Source organism: Pseudorca crassidens, chromosome 2, assembly GCF_039906515.1.
Source record: "Pseudorca crassidens isolate mPseCra1 chromosome 2, mPseCra1.hap1, whole genome shotgun sequence".
Classification (NCBI taxonomy): Eukaryota; Metazoa; Chordata; class Mammalia; order Artiodactyla; family Delphinidae; genus Pseudorca; species Pseudorca crassidens.
Window position 1 is genome coordinate 22746454 of NC_090297.1, and position 12468 is coordinate 22758921.

The following is a 12468-nucleotide window of genomic DNA, read 5'->3' on the forward strand; positions in this document are numbered from 1 at the left end:
TGCTTGGTACACCTTCTCCTGCTGGGCCTTAAGATTGGCTGTGACCATACTTCCTCTGGGAGGCCTTCCTTAAACCCTCAGGCAGAGCTGCTGTGTCCCCACGGCCCTCCGAATACCTCCGTATCAGCGGCCTCGTGAGTATGCTGTGCACTAACTAGGCTTAGCTACTTGCGGGCCAGCCCCACGTCACTCACGGGCAGCCCTGGCCTCAGGCACGTGCTAGGCTCTCAGTATGTCCCCCCGCAGTGAGGCTCTAGAGCTCAGGGACAGAGGGCCAGGTGATGAGGGAGACACCTCAAAGCCTCTGGTTCTTTGCTTTGAGTGAGTGGATCATGAAGCAAACACCAAAAACTCACATAGTGTCAAACTCTTCTCTTTGTCTGAATAAACCTACTCATTTTTCAGAGCCCACTTTCAAGCTTCACCTCAGGGAGGCCTAGGACAGGACCTTGGTTAGGCACTCACAGCACTTCACGCATGTCTTCTTTTGCACACTCATCACTACGGTAACTGTCGTGGGACCAGTGGTTTGATGTGGGGTTTCTCAACAGCGGCACTGTGGACATTTGGGCTGGATAAGCCCTTGCTGAGGGAGGCTGTGCTGTGCACAGTGAGATGCTGTAGCAGCGTCACTGACCTCTACTCACTAGGCGCTAGTAGCACCCCCTCGATTATGATAACCGCAGCGTCCCCTGGGAGCAAAATGAGCTCAGGCTGAGAACCACTGGTGTAACATCTGTCTCCCCAGTTAGAATGGAAGTTCCGTGAGGATGGTCCAGGCACCTGAGACCCCGTTTCCTTGGTTTCTCAGCCTGGCATTCACTCCTCTGTGGAGCTGATCCTCCCCGTCCCAGCTTGAGCCGAAGGCCACCTGAGAATGAGTCAAACCTTCCTTTTTAGAAGATTCTCCTCTGTGGGCTTGGAGGGCTTGAGGGCAGAGATCTGTTTTACTGGCTTTTGTACCTGCCAGCCCCGTCAAGGCTTTGCTTTCAGGGCGGTCAGGAAGTGATGGCTGGAGGACAGGTGGAGGGTGGGCAAGAGGGGCTTCTAGTGCTGGGAGCTGGCAAGGGATGGTCCTTCTTATTAGGGGTGACTTCTATTGTTTTTTCTTTGTTTTTTTAAGAAGTTCGGACTTTATTAGATACCCGGAGGCTGGCCCCAGGGAAAGCCTTGGCTGGCCTCCCAATTCTCCGCCTCAGAAGTGACAGTGGGGAGAGGAGCAGCCTGCGTAAGGCGGAGGGGCCCCAAGTGGGGGGCCCGAAACCAGTCCTGCTGGTCCGTCTCCCCTCCCACTTGGCTCCGGCTCCTCTGGGATTATCACATCACATGGTGAGGATCTGCTTGGAAGACACGAAAGGCTGCATGGACGCTTCTAAGGCACGCTGGTAGTCCTGCAGTGGGACCTCGGAGCAGGCAGGGGCCGTGAGCTGGCCTCGGTGGATGAGATCACACAGCGTGAGGATCAGCTCCTTGAACTGGTCTGTGGGAGGTTGGAGGGTGTCAGACGGGGGAGCAACCGCAGGGCTCGGTGAGGGGACACGCGGGCTTCCCCTGCTGGTAGGAGCTGGTGCTGGGCTCCAGGGAAGCCTCGAGAGCCCGGGGCTCAGCCAGGGACACAGCGGCCGCTGCGGAGGCGGCCTGGGGCCCGCCTGTGCCCAGGACAGTGAGGGCCAGGGTGGGGACAGAAGCACGGGGAGCAGCCCCAGGAGCTGACGGGCAGGCAGAGTGGTGCTGTGATGGCTCAGACCCACAGGACCTGACTGGGTGTAGCGGGGAGTCCTGAATGGTGGGAGGGCGGAATCACTCAGAGGGGCAGAAGCCAGAAGAGGCATGGGGAGGGGGTGGGTGGTGCCTGGCACACCAACAGATGTGGAACAGAGGAGCTCTGCTCAGGGAAAAGAGCCTTCCCTGAGAGCCCAGGCTCCCTCAGAACCGCACCAGCAGAAGCCACCAACGTCCCCTCCCGGGCTTGCCTCCCACTAAGGACCCCATAAGGTAGAGGAAGATGAGAAGGGAAGGCCTTGGCTGAGAAGTACTTTTTCACAGACATCAATTCATTCAACATTCAAATTGAATCGTATCCCCTGCTTAAAACACTTCAGTGCTTCCCATTTCCCTTTAAGATCGAGCCTGAGCTCCTTGAAGAGGATTATAAGGCCTTTCATAATCTGGCCACAACCCATCTGTCCGGCTTCCCACTCTCTACTGGGCTTTAACACATGCTATTTTCTCTGCTTGGAACAGCCCCTCAGACGACCACTTCCCTCCCCATCACTGGGATAACTGCACGCCATTCCTCAGCTCAGCCTGGGGCCGGTGGTGGTCCCAGTCTGGGGAGCCAGTCCTCCAGGAGAGGAAGAATAGTGTGCTGGCTCAGGTTCTGGAGTCAGAGAGACTGGCTGTTCACATCCTGGCTGCACACCCCTTAGGTGGGGATGACCTGGGGCAAGCTACTTCACTACTCTGAGCCTCTGTTTCCTCCTGTGTCAAACAGAGCTGACAGTAGTTTAAACAATTATGACATTTAAACTGAGGCAGAGGTTAAGTAACTTGCCCAATGTCCCACAGCTCGCTCAGCAGAACCCACAGCCAGTAATGGTGGAGGCAGGATTTGGGCCTGGGCAGGCCGGTTCCAGAGTCGGTTCTCTTTCCTTGGCTGTCTTCCATGGCAGTCTTCCCCACTGTCAGCTCCTCAGGAGGGCGGCAGGGGGTGCCTTGTTCAATATGGTGCCCCAAGGACTAGCCCACTTTAGTCCAATAACTATTTGCTGACTGTAGCTGTATTTAGAGACTGTTTTCCTTTATCCCGTTGTGGGCCTGGGGGTCCAATCACCTCTCCAGGGCTCAGAGTGGCTGGTCACTTCTGCAGCAGGCACTGCCCTCAGGTGACCCTTGGTAATGGGGCCATCATCCACTTACCTGGACTGTGGTCCTTCTTCCACTGGGATAACCAAAAGCCCCGAAGTTTGAGATCCTTAAAAATGAGCAGGCTCTGTGGACACAGGAAGGACACGCTGGGGCTGAGGGCAAGAACTTCAGGCACTGCCTAAGGTATGGCTTCCCCCAGGGGCGGGGGGCACTGCCTGAGTTTAGACAACGGTGGTGTCCAGGCCCCTGTCTCCAGGCACTCCCCCGCCCCACCCCACCAGCTTACCACAGAGGCGATGACAGGCTGCTTGGCCATCCCCCCATAGGTCACCATGGTTCCTCCAGGCCTGAAGGGTCCAGAGAGAAGAGAGTGGTCGCAGGGAGAGACAGAGCCCTTCTTGAACCAGTTACAATGCATCTATTCCAACCCTGGTTCCTAAACCTCGTTCTCAGAATCCCTGGGAAGGGTTCAAAAATACAGGTCCCTAGGCCCGACCCAGACCTAATGAATTGGGAAGCAAAGCTCTACATTAAAAACGACAGAAAACAAACAAGCAAGCAAACACCCCTTGCAGATGACCTCGATGTCTAGCCAGGGTTGGGAGCCCAGAGTTAAGCTCCCAGTCAGGCTTTGAGGAAGAGCTGCAGAGAAGAATACTCCCCTGAGCAAAGCTCACAACCCGATTCGTGAGTGGAGCCGGAAGCAGATCGGGCCGGGCTCTGCTCCACTGTCGGTGTATGACGCTGGGCAACATGTCCACAGCGGGCCACACTGCCTCTCCTGTACACGCTCCAGTGACACGACGCAGCTAAGGAATGGTGCGGACAGTGCAGAAGACAATGGCAATTGTCAGGACCTGCTGTCTGACACCCACACCCGCCCCAGCGGTCAAACAGGAGAGGGGCTCATATAATTTTCAAAACGTAAGCTAGGACTTCACATGCCTGACTTAACCTGTGCTCCCCTCGCCACTCCCCTGGCTCTTTTAGGAGTTGGTTGATCAAGGAAGACCCGAGATACATTTTGGGACAACACGAGGGAGGTTCTGTGAACCCCAGGGTGGAAGAAGCTGCTGAGAGAGGCAGGTAACTCTCTGTGCCTGAGGCCGGGGGCCAGTCGGGTCTTAAGTTCCCTTCAACTGCCACCTCCTCTGGAAAGCAGCTCCTGCATGGTGGGGGGGCGAGCCCTCCTTCTGTGGACCCGCATTACACTTGATCTAATCAGAATGGCTACCGTATACTGGGTGTTTACTATGTGCCAGGCACAGGTCTGAGCCCTTCACATGTGCTGGCCAGTGAATCCTCACGGTAACCCCATTTCACAGACGAGAAAACTGGGGCCCACCTCTCATTTGTAGAGCGCTGTGTACAGACCTCAGAGCCCCTTGGACTCACCTTCTGAGGCAGAAAGGGTTTATATCCCCCCATTTCACTGATGAAGGAACTGAGACCTGGCTCGTTTTTCACATATTGCCTAACTTTTCATAGGTCCACAGCTAGTAAGCGTAAGCCACGGGGGGATGGCAGCGGGCCTCGGAGGCTGCCCAGAGGAGGGCTGAAGAGGTAAGCTCGGAGCCACGGCGACTCGGGCAAGCTGCCTACCCTCTCTGGGCCTCGTCTGGGCGGGGATGGGAGCAGCACCCCTCACCTAGGCGATTGCGGAGGGGGTACATCACGCACTCTGCACAGCCTGGTGTGTGGTAAACACTCTGTGATTGTGACTACAGCTCTCTGGTCACATGACCCAAATTCCCATCCAGCCTGAGTTCTAGAGGGTTCCCTCAGTGTCTCAGCCATCTAGGTACCCTGTGGCTACTGAGTGCTAGCAAATATGTGTTAACAAATGTTGGTGCTCTAGTTGGGAAGTGTCCTTTCAGGTGCCCTTCAATTCGACAAGATTATATTAATGGAAAGAAAGAAGGAAAGGATATGCGCTGTCAACACTGTCAACGTCATCCCCCTGTGGTGGGATGATAGGTGAGCTCTGTGCTTAACTCTTCCTTTGTACTTTTACATGCTTTCAAGATGTTTTGTAACAGCATGATGTTACCTTTAAAATCAGAATCTATTTTTAAAAGCTAATAAAAAACTTAAAAGCTAATAAGCTAGGACTAAGCGACTTTTTCAGATGCCCCTAGGTTATGAATCCTTACCCGTTCCCCTATCACAGAGTGCCCAGGAGTCTACTTCTGGGGTCCCTAGGAGAACAGAGCTGGATGGTCATCTGTAAAGGAGGAGGCTGAGAGAGGGAGGGCCCGAGTAACTAGGACGTGACGTGGGTCCCATCTTCCTACTCAGGGTCGTGCTGACCTGGCCTTGGCCTGCACTGGCCACTGGGACTTGGTCACTCGGTGGTCCTCCTGGCTAAATCCCGGGAGGGAGCCTTCGTGCACTGGACCCACGGGGCCGAGGGACTTACGCCAAGTGCCGCAGCAGCTCCGTGGAGCTTTTCCCGCCGACACAGTTGAGAGCAAGCTGAGGCTGGGGCACGTCCTGGAAAAGAAGGGACCTGCAGTGAGCGAGCTACCCCTCTGTGGTGGGGTTTGAAGCTTGCTAAACAAACAGCACTTCCCTGGCCCAAGGGCTGTGTCAGGAAGGAGCGAAGAAAGTGGGACAGTCATGCCTTCCAACTCCGTCTGGGAAGGGCCTTTTCTTTACCAGCTTAATCCTGTTATCTGTTTTAGGATTTTGTTCAAAACTCACCTCCTCTGGGAAAGAACGGACAAAGGGCACCTATGTTCTGTTTTGACGGACTTCATTTCCCCCTCTTCTCAGCACTTACAACTCAGTTTATATTAGATGTGCTGACCTACTGCTTCAGAAATGTTCTCAAGAGGCGTGTGTTCTCAAGTAAATGTGTGTCCGGTCCCTCCAGGGTTCAGTGATAAGAGGCTGAGATGTGGTTCGGTCACTTACTAGGTGTGCTGGGCAGGGTTAAGGGGCTTTGATTTCAGAGAGGCCTGGAACCAGCCCGACTCCACCACTTAATGATTGTGTGGTCTCAGTAAAGTCCTTTCTTTTTTTCCAAGTCTTCGTTTTCTCACCTATAAAATAGATAGCACCTACTTTGTAGAGCTTTTGTGGGGATTATCAGATAAAATATAAGGCAGATGCTTTGGAAATGTGACTCCTTTTCTTTCTCTTCCCTCCTGTACCTCAGTTTCCTCAGCTCTCTCCCAGCTCCGAGATTTACTTCGGCTGTGTGGGCTGACGTAGTTCACCACTAACATTCAAAACTACCAATCACACAGGGTTTCCTAAACCTTGTCTGTCTCTCCTGCCCCCTCACAGCCCCGGGCACTTAATGCATGCTTTCCCCTGGCTGAGGGAATGGGCTTTATCCTTCCACGAAAAGAGACAAAGGGAGGATTTTGGAGACATGGGGCCAGTGCCAGCTTTTCTAATTCAAGTGAATTTCTTTCTGCAGGGAGTTGGGCCTGGAATGGAGGTGCAATGTCCCTCATCACTGGTACCTTAAAGAAGTTTTTCATCTCATGCTTTCTTAGTTCCTCTTCTGTGACAACATGATGGGCCCCCAGATTCTTCAGTCTGTCGGTCAGCTTCTGGATGTCAGGTCTGGAAACCAAACACAATCCAAGGTCCTCGTCATATCTGCTCACTTTCTCCACGGAAGGCTCCCAGGACCCCTCTGCCACAGCTGTGAGAACCCGAGTTTCTCTTTGTGGGAAGCTAAGCTGGGCCTGGCCACCAGTCTCATCACACGCCAGCATCTCTTGGCCTCAGCTTCCTCACTGGCGTGAGAGAGCACTGGGTGGTTTCTACTGCTCCTGTCAGCTCAAGGACGCTAGAAACCATCTGGGCTCAGGGAGGAGTCATTTCACTTCCTGATTTCTTCTACTGAAACGACAAACTCTGCTTCCTTTCCCCCTCTTTTCAAGGGGCTTTTCAGAGTGTTGTGCAAACACACTCCGGTCCAGGAGTGGCTCTGAGCCTCTTTACCAAGGCAAACAGAACAATTTTTTTGTCAGCACAACGGAGGGGATGGGGAACTGAAGCGAGTATCAGTTCTCCTGCCAAGGCTGGGCTTCCCTGAAGAGACACAACCACGTGCGTGGATGGTGAGGCTTAAGGAAGTTGGAGGATATGATGGAGAGAGAACAAATTGGGAAACTGAGTTTGTCATTGGTTTGCTGTGTCTTCCTGAGCAAGTGGCTTCCTCCTTCTGATGACAAACCTGCCCCATCTCCTTTACATCTGTATTTAGTGCACTTCAAAGTATCACACAAATGCAAGGGAAACAAGGGCTCTGGGTTAGTTGGTTCACAGAAAGAATAACACAGCTTAAAACATTCCCAAATGTGAACTGTGGTTTTAAAAACATGAGGTTTATCACAAGTCAAGAGTCTCAGAAACTCTTAGCTGTTCACTAAGGGCCTTCTCCTTCCTGCCCTCCCTTTACATTTCAGAGTCATTCATCCTATAGCCAAAAGCCACTGGACTTCAGTGCTGGTGGCTGACTCAGCTATAAGCCAGCTCCTGCCCGCAGGAAAGGAAGACCGCTTACGCAAGGGCGCCACCTGGTGGAAACGTGGGCACCCGCGGGTGCCAGGTGGAAAGGCCCAAGTGGTGTGCTGGGATCAGGCCTTCCCACGCACCTGTCTCGGACCACGTTGATGGTCCTCAGGCCCAGGGCTGCGGCGATCTGGATGACTGCTTGCCCCACTCCACTGTTGGATGCATTCTGGATGACAGAATCCCCTGTGGAGCCAGGAAGAGACTCAAGTTGAGACCTGTAATAGGTCAAGGGCTTCCAGCCTAGAATCCTATTATAGGGCCGGAGGGGGAGTCCTCAGACTCTGAAAGTACCCAGGACCTGCTGCTGAGCCTTCTCAGTCCTTGGACTGTTGCTCACTCTTCTCCCGTGCCCCCCAAACCTCTACAACACCCATGAAGCCTGCCAGGGTTCAGCAACTCAAGAGTTCACACTGGATGCAACTTAGACCCTGCTGTGTAAATGATTTTGCATCCTTCATCATCCTCCCAATTTTTATGTCCACAAGTCTCTGCTTAGGTTATTTCTTTGGCTTGCAATGTTTTCCTCTTTCCATCTCCCTTCATTTTCAAATCCTATATATCCTTTGAAGGACTGATCGAGTGTGGCTTCCTACATGAAGCCTTCCCAGATTCTTCCCCCATGCACTCCCACAGCACTCTGCGGCCGTCTCTGTTAATGGTCACGGTCAGTCCTGACTTATACTTACTTGGTTGTTATCTCAGTCCATTTCTATCAACAGGCTGCGGCTTCTTGAGGGGTAGATGCACTGCCTCAAAATGGGATTAGAGCTGCACTGGAGAAACTGGCAGCCCCTGAAACAGGGACCTCCGGATAGTCTGTGGTCAAAGCCGAGGCCTAACTTTGGACTTAGCCAACGGGGGAGGCCACGGGCCATGCTGGGAAAAGCATGGGCTCTGGAACGAGACATACTGGGGTGTGAGTCCCAGCTTCTCCACTGACTGTAACGGAAAGTGAACGGGGCGGGATGAGTCCTGACCTCTTTGAACTTCAGTTTCTCCCCCATGAAACAGGAGTCCTAGAAGCACCCACTGGGGTGCTCCTCATTAGAGCCCAGTGCTGTTGTGTCCGGGAAGGGGCTCTGTTCCCCTGAAATGCTATCTGGGTTTTGAGAGGCAGCAGGGATCTTGTGCTAGAGACAGAGGAGTTTCTGGAAGAAGGCCCATCCTCCTTAGGGTCAGCCTACAGATTGTCACCCTTCAGTGGGTTATGAAACCAACCTAGTGGGTTGCAATCTTTTTTTTTTTAAAGTTAAAATCAAGGAAAATAGAATAAGAAAATAGTGGAGTGCATCACACATAGTGAGGGTAAATATTACTCCATGAAACTTTGGTTTTCAGTACATATATATTCATATACGTCTATATACTGGATGACAATTTAAAGTGTAATTCTTACTCTGGGTCAAAATCACACGTTTCACACCAGCCCTGGGGCAGGAAGGTGGAGAGATACACCATGGGCACAATAGGCCACAAAAGGTGGGTGGTGTCACAATAGCCTGATGTGATGACCACAGCTGCAGCCCACATCAGAGGGGGTCTGAGGGGAGAGGATGCAGGCGACCAAAACATCTGCTGCACTGGGACTTCAGCAAAGGTCCCTGATCACACCTGCTGGCTTTCTGCCCTTCAAGAGACCTAGGGCTGCTCTGCCACAGCTGGGAGAACCGGCATTTGTCTCTGCAGGAAGCTGGGACTGGTTTTCAGCCAGACTTACGCAGAGCTGCCACCGAAGGTGATCACACTCCGGTATCTCTCCATCTCAGTTTCCTCGTCGGCATGACAGAGCTGGACTGGGTGATCTCTAGGGCCCCTGCCAGCTCCCGGATATGCGTGGTGTGTGGGGTAACCCTCCAACCACGGGGGACGGGAGCTGGTGGGTAAGTGGCCCAGCCTCCTGTCACTTGGAGGTTAGTTCTGAGGAGGGTTCTGTGAGGGTCTGAGGAGGGTCCCCAGCAGGACTGGGCCCCGGTTGCCCACGGCAGGAATCAGCTTTCGCTGGCTCTTCCTCCTTCCCTGTCCCTGTCCCCAGTCCCTCACTCTTGCTTCCTGGGGTCACCTCCCCAGCGAACGGTCGGCCCCCAGTTCTTTTCTTAGGCTCTGTCAGGGGAACCTGGAATAAAACACCTGGCTTTGTCATTTCCTTGCTGAGTGATCTCATACAAATAACTTACCTCTCTGGACCTCAGTTTCCTCATTTATAAAAAGGGAGAATGATAACAGCAGTGCACCTTTACTGTGCTGTATGCCAGGCCCTGTGCTAAGTGTCACACGGCATGTTTCAGTGAGTCCTCAGAACCCCTTACTCTCCATTTTACGGATGAAAAGTCTGATGATTTGAGAGGTCAGTTCCCAGTTAGTGAGGCGAAGCTGGGGTTCAGACCCGTGCTGTGGACCTCATTGCACCGCTCTGACGTCCAGTGCGTTTGACGGGGCAATGCATGGAAAGGCACGTATGTGGACTGGAAAGTGCTCTGGCAGTGCTGAGTGGAAAGACTAACACTAAGTTCAGCATTTTATTGAAAACACAGGGACTGTGTCTATGTTGTCTGGCTTTGTAGCCCCAGAGCTCAGCACAGCTTCATACGATTTTGCTGAATGACAGAATTCCATCCCAAGCTCTAGGGAATGTGACCCTTCAGCGGTTTTCTAGGGTGTACTCCTCATGAGGTTTCAGCATGTTTTCCAGGATCCAAGCTAACACCTTTCCATGTAAAGCAACACCACCACCCAGGTTGGGGCCATTTTCCTCGCAGGTAAGTTCCCAGGCCTCGGGGTCGGGACACGGGTCACACCCCAGTCAGGAGTACCCGGCCTGCCCACCCACTGCGGTTCCTACCTGGCCGCAGCTGCTCGAAGTCCATCAGCATCCGGTAGGCCGTACAGGGATTGACGCCCAGGGTGGCGGCGCTCTGAAGAGGGATGTCACTCGGAACCGAGATGAGCGCTTCCTCGCTGAACACAGCCTCGGTTCGCCAGGTTCCTAAGTGGGGGGAGGCCAGGGGAGTAAGGAAGGACCCCCTCCATGCCCAACCCCACTCCCCCTCCTCAGTGGACGGGCATCGAGGACAGCGGACTTCAGTAATACTTGGAGAAAAAGGAAAATCCCGAAGCCTTTTTGAACGTCTGAGTCCTCGTGATAATTACGTTAGGGACACTGTGTTATTCCCACGTCAGTTACCAGCGGAGTTAGCTAGTGTCACACAGCAGGTGGCTGAGGATCTCAAACTACTGGACTCTGAGGGTGAGACAGCAACATCATTACCAGGGCAAGAGAAGTTGAGAAAGCCCCATTTCCCACTCGGCCCTCATTCTCACCTAAGGCAGGGTGACTCGGGTGGTATTATGGAAAAAAGCATGAAAGCCAAAGGCAAAGGCCGGGGTGTGGGACCTGGCTTTGCTGCTCTGCTAGTCTGAGCACAGCACTAAGCCACTGAGATTTGGTTATTCTAATATGTAGATGACACTGGCAAGAAGAGCCTTGACTGGCCTCCCCCAAGAACTGTTGCACAGATCAAATGAGATATGGGAAGTGAAACAATCCTGTAAACTGGAAAAAAATGCTCATTAACCCCCAGACCACATTCCAGTTCTAGACAAAAGAATAATAAAATGTCCAATTTAAAGTCCTCACTCGGGCTTCCCTGGTGCCGCAGTGGTTGAGAGTCTGCCTGCCGATGCAGGGGACACGGGTTCGCGCCCCGGTCCGGGAAGATCCCACATGCCGCGGAGCGGCTGGGCCCGTGAGCCATGGCCGCTGAGCCTGCGCGTCCGGAGCCTGTGCTCCGGGAGGGGCCACAACAGTGAGAGGCCCACGTACCGCAAAAAAAAAAAAAAAAAGTCCTCACTCAACAGGGCAGGAACTGAGGCTGTGACTTGCCCTGTCGCCCAGCTCCCTGGGCTGCCCCCTTCCGTCTGCAGATACTCATCGGGCACCGGCTGTGAGCCAGGCCCCTCCAACAACGACACAGTCCTTACGTTCGCAGTGTGCTCACTCCAGTGGAGCAGAATAGGTGAGACACGAACAAGCAAGTACAAGAATTCTAAGTTATACAGAGGGAGAGAGAGAGAGAGAGAGAGAGAGAGAGGGAGGGAGAGAGAGGGAGAGAGGGGGAGAGAGGGGGAGAGGGGGAGAGAGGGGGAGAGAGGGAGAGAGGAAGAGAGGGAGAGAGGGAGAGAGGGAGAGAGGGAGAGAGGGAGGGAGGGAGTGAGAGAGAGGGAGAGAGGGGGAGAGGGGGAGAGAGGGAGAGAGGGAGAGAGGGAGAGAGGGAGAGAGGGAGAGCGGGAGGGAGGGAGAGAGGGAGAGAGGGAGGGAGAGAGGGAGGGAGGGAGGGAGGGAGGGAGGGAGAGAGAGGAGAGAATTACTTTAGATGGGAGTCAGGGACAGCTTCTCTGAGAAGGCGACAGGCTAAGAGTTGAAGGATAGAGATGCAGCCTCTCAGAAGCCACAAAGAACATTCCAGTGGAGGAAGAAGCACGTGCAGAGACTCTGAGGCAGGACAGACATAGGAATGGAGCAGGAAGAATGCACACCGGAGGGGAGAGAATGGTGGGAAGAGTGGCTGGAGACATGGCCGACGTGGCACAGGCTGGACGGACGTCATACAGGCTTTCATGATCTTGACTCACAGTAACCGTGTGTTACAGTCTAACTCTGTACACGTACATACGTAAATACACGTACACATACACAGATTCATAACAGAAGCCAAAGTTTCACGGAAAAATCTTACCCTACTCTATGTGATGTACTGTTATTTTCTGTTCTATTCTGACCAACTTTAACAAAAGAAAAATTCTGTTTGCAACCCACTGGATTGATTTCGCTAATGGGTCACAGCCTGCAGTCTGAAAAACATAAGGGCTCAGGGTCATGGCATAAAGAACGGATTTTATTTTAGTGATAGGAAGCTTTAATTTTCTTATTTATTTATTTATTTATTTTTTGGCCACACTGCACGGCATGCGGGGTCTTAATTCCCCGACCAGGGATCGAACCTGTGCTCCCTGCGGTGGAAACGCAGAGTCTTAACCACTGGACTGGCAGGGAAGTCCCAGGAAGCT

At 53.2% G+C, this 12468-nt stretch overlaps 1 protein-coding gene across 4 annotated transcripts in view; it reads right to left on the bottom strand.

Moving 5' to 3' along the window:
• Nucleotides 1-357: 357 nt before the first annotated feature.
• MECR (mitochondrial trans-2-enoyl-CoA reductase) overlaps nucleotides 358-12468 on the bottom strand; it is a 39438-nt gene continuing 27327 nt past the window's right edge. For 2 of the 4 annotated variants that reach the window (XM_067725178.1, XM_067725175.1), the window contains exons 4-11: nucleotides 10586-10642; nucleotides 10244-10387; nucleotides 7485-7587; nucleotides 6342-6444; nucleotides 5288-5361; nucleotides 3155-3215; nucleotides 2920-2992; nucleotides 358-1480 (exon numbers count right to left, since the gene is read on the bottom strand). In XM_067725178.1, the coding sequence (XP_067581279.1) occupies nucleotides 1323-1480; nucleotides 2920-2992; nucleotides 3155-3215; nucleotides 5288-5361; nucleotides 6342-6444; nucleotides 7485-7587; nucleotides 10244-10387; nucleotides 10586-10642 (773 nt within the window). In that variant the 3' untranslated portion in view covers nucleotides 358-1322. The remainder of the gene's footprint in view (nucleotides 1481-2919; nucleotides 2993-3154; nucleotides 3216-5287; nucleotides 5362-6341; nucleotides 6445-7484; nucleotides 7588-10243; nucleotides 10388-10585; nucleotides 10643-12468) is intronic. The other 2 variants (XM_067725176.1, XM_067725177.1) reach the window with 1 other exon arrangement.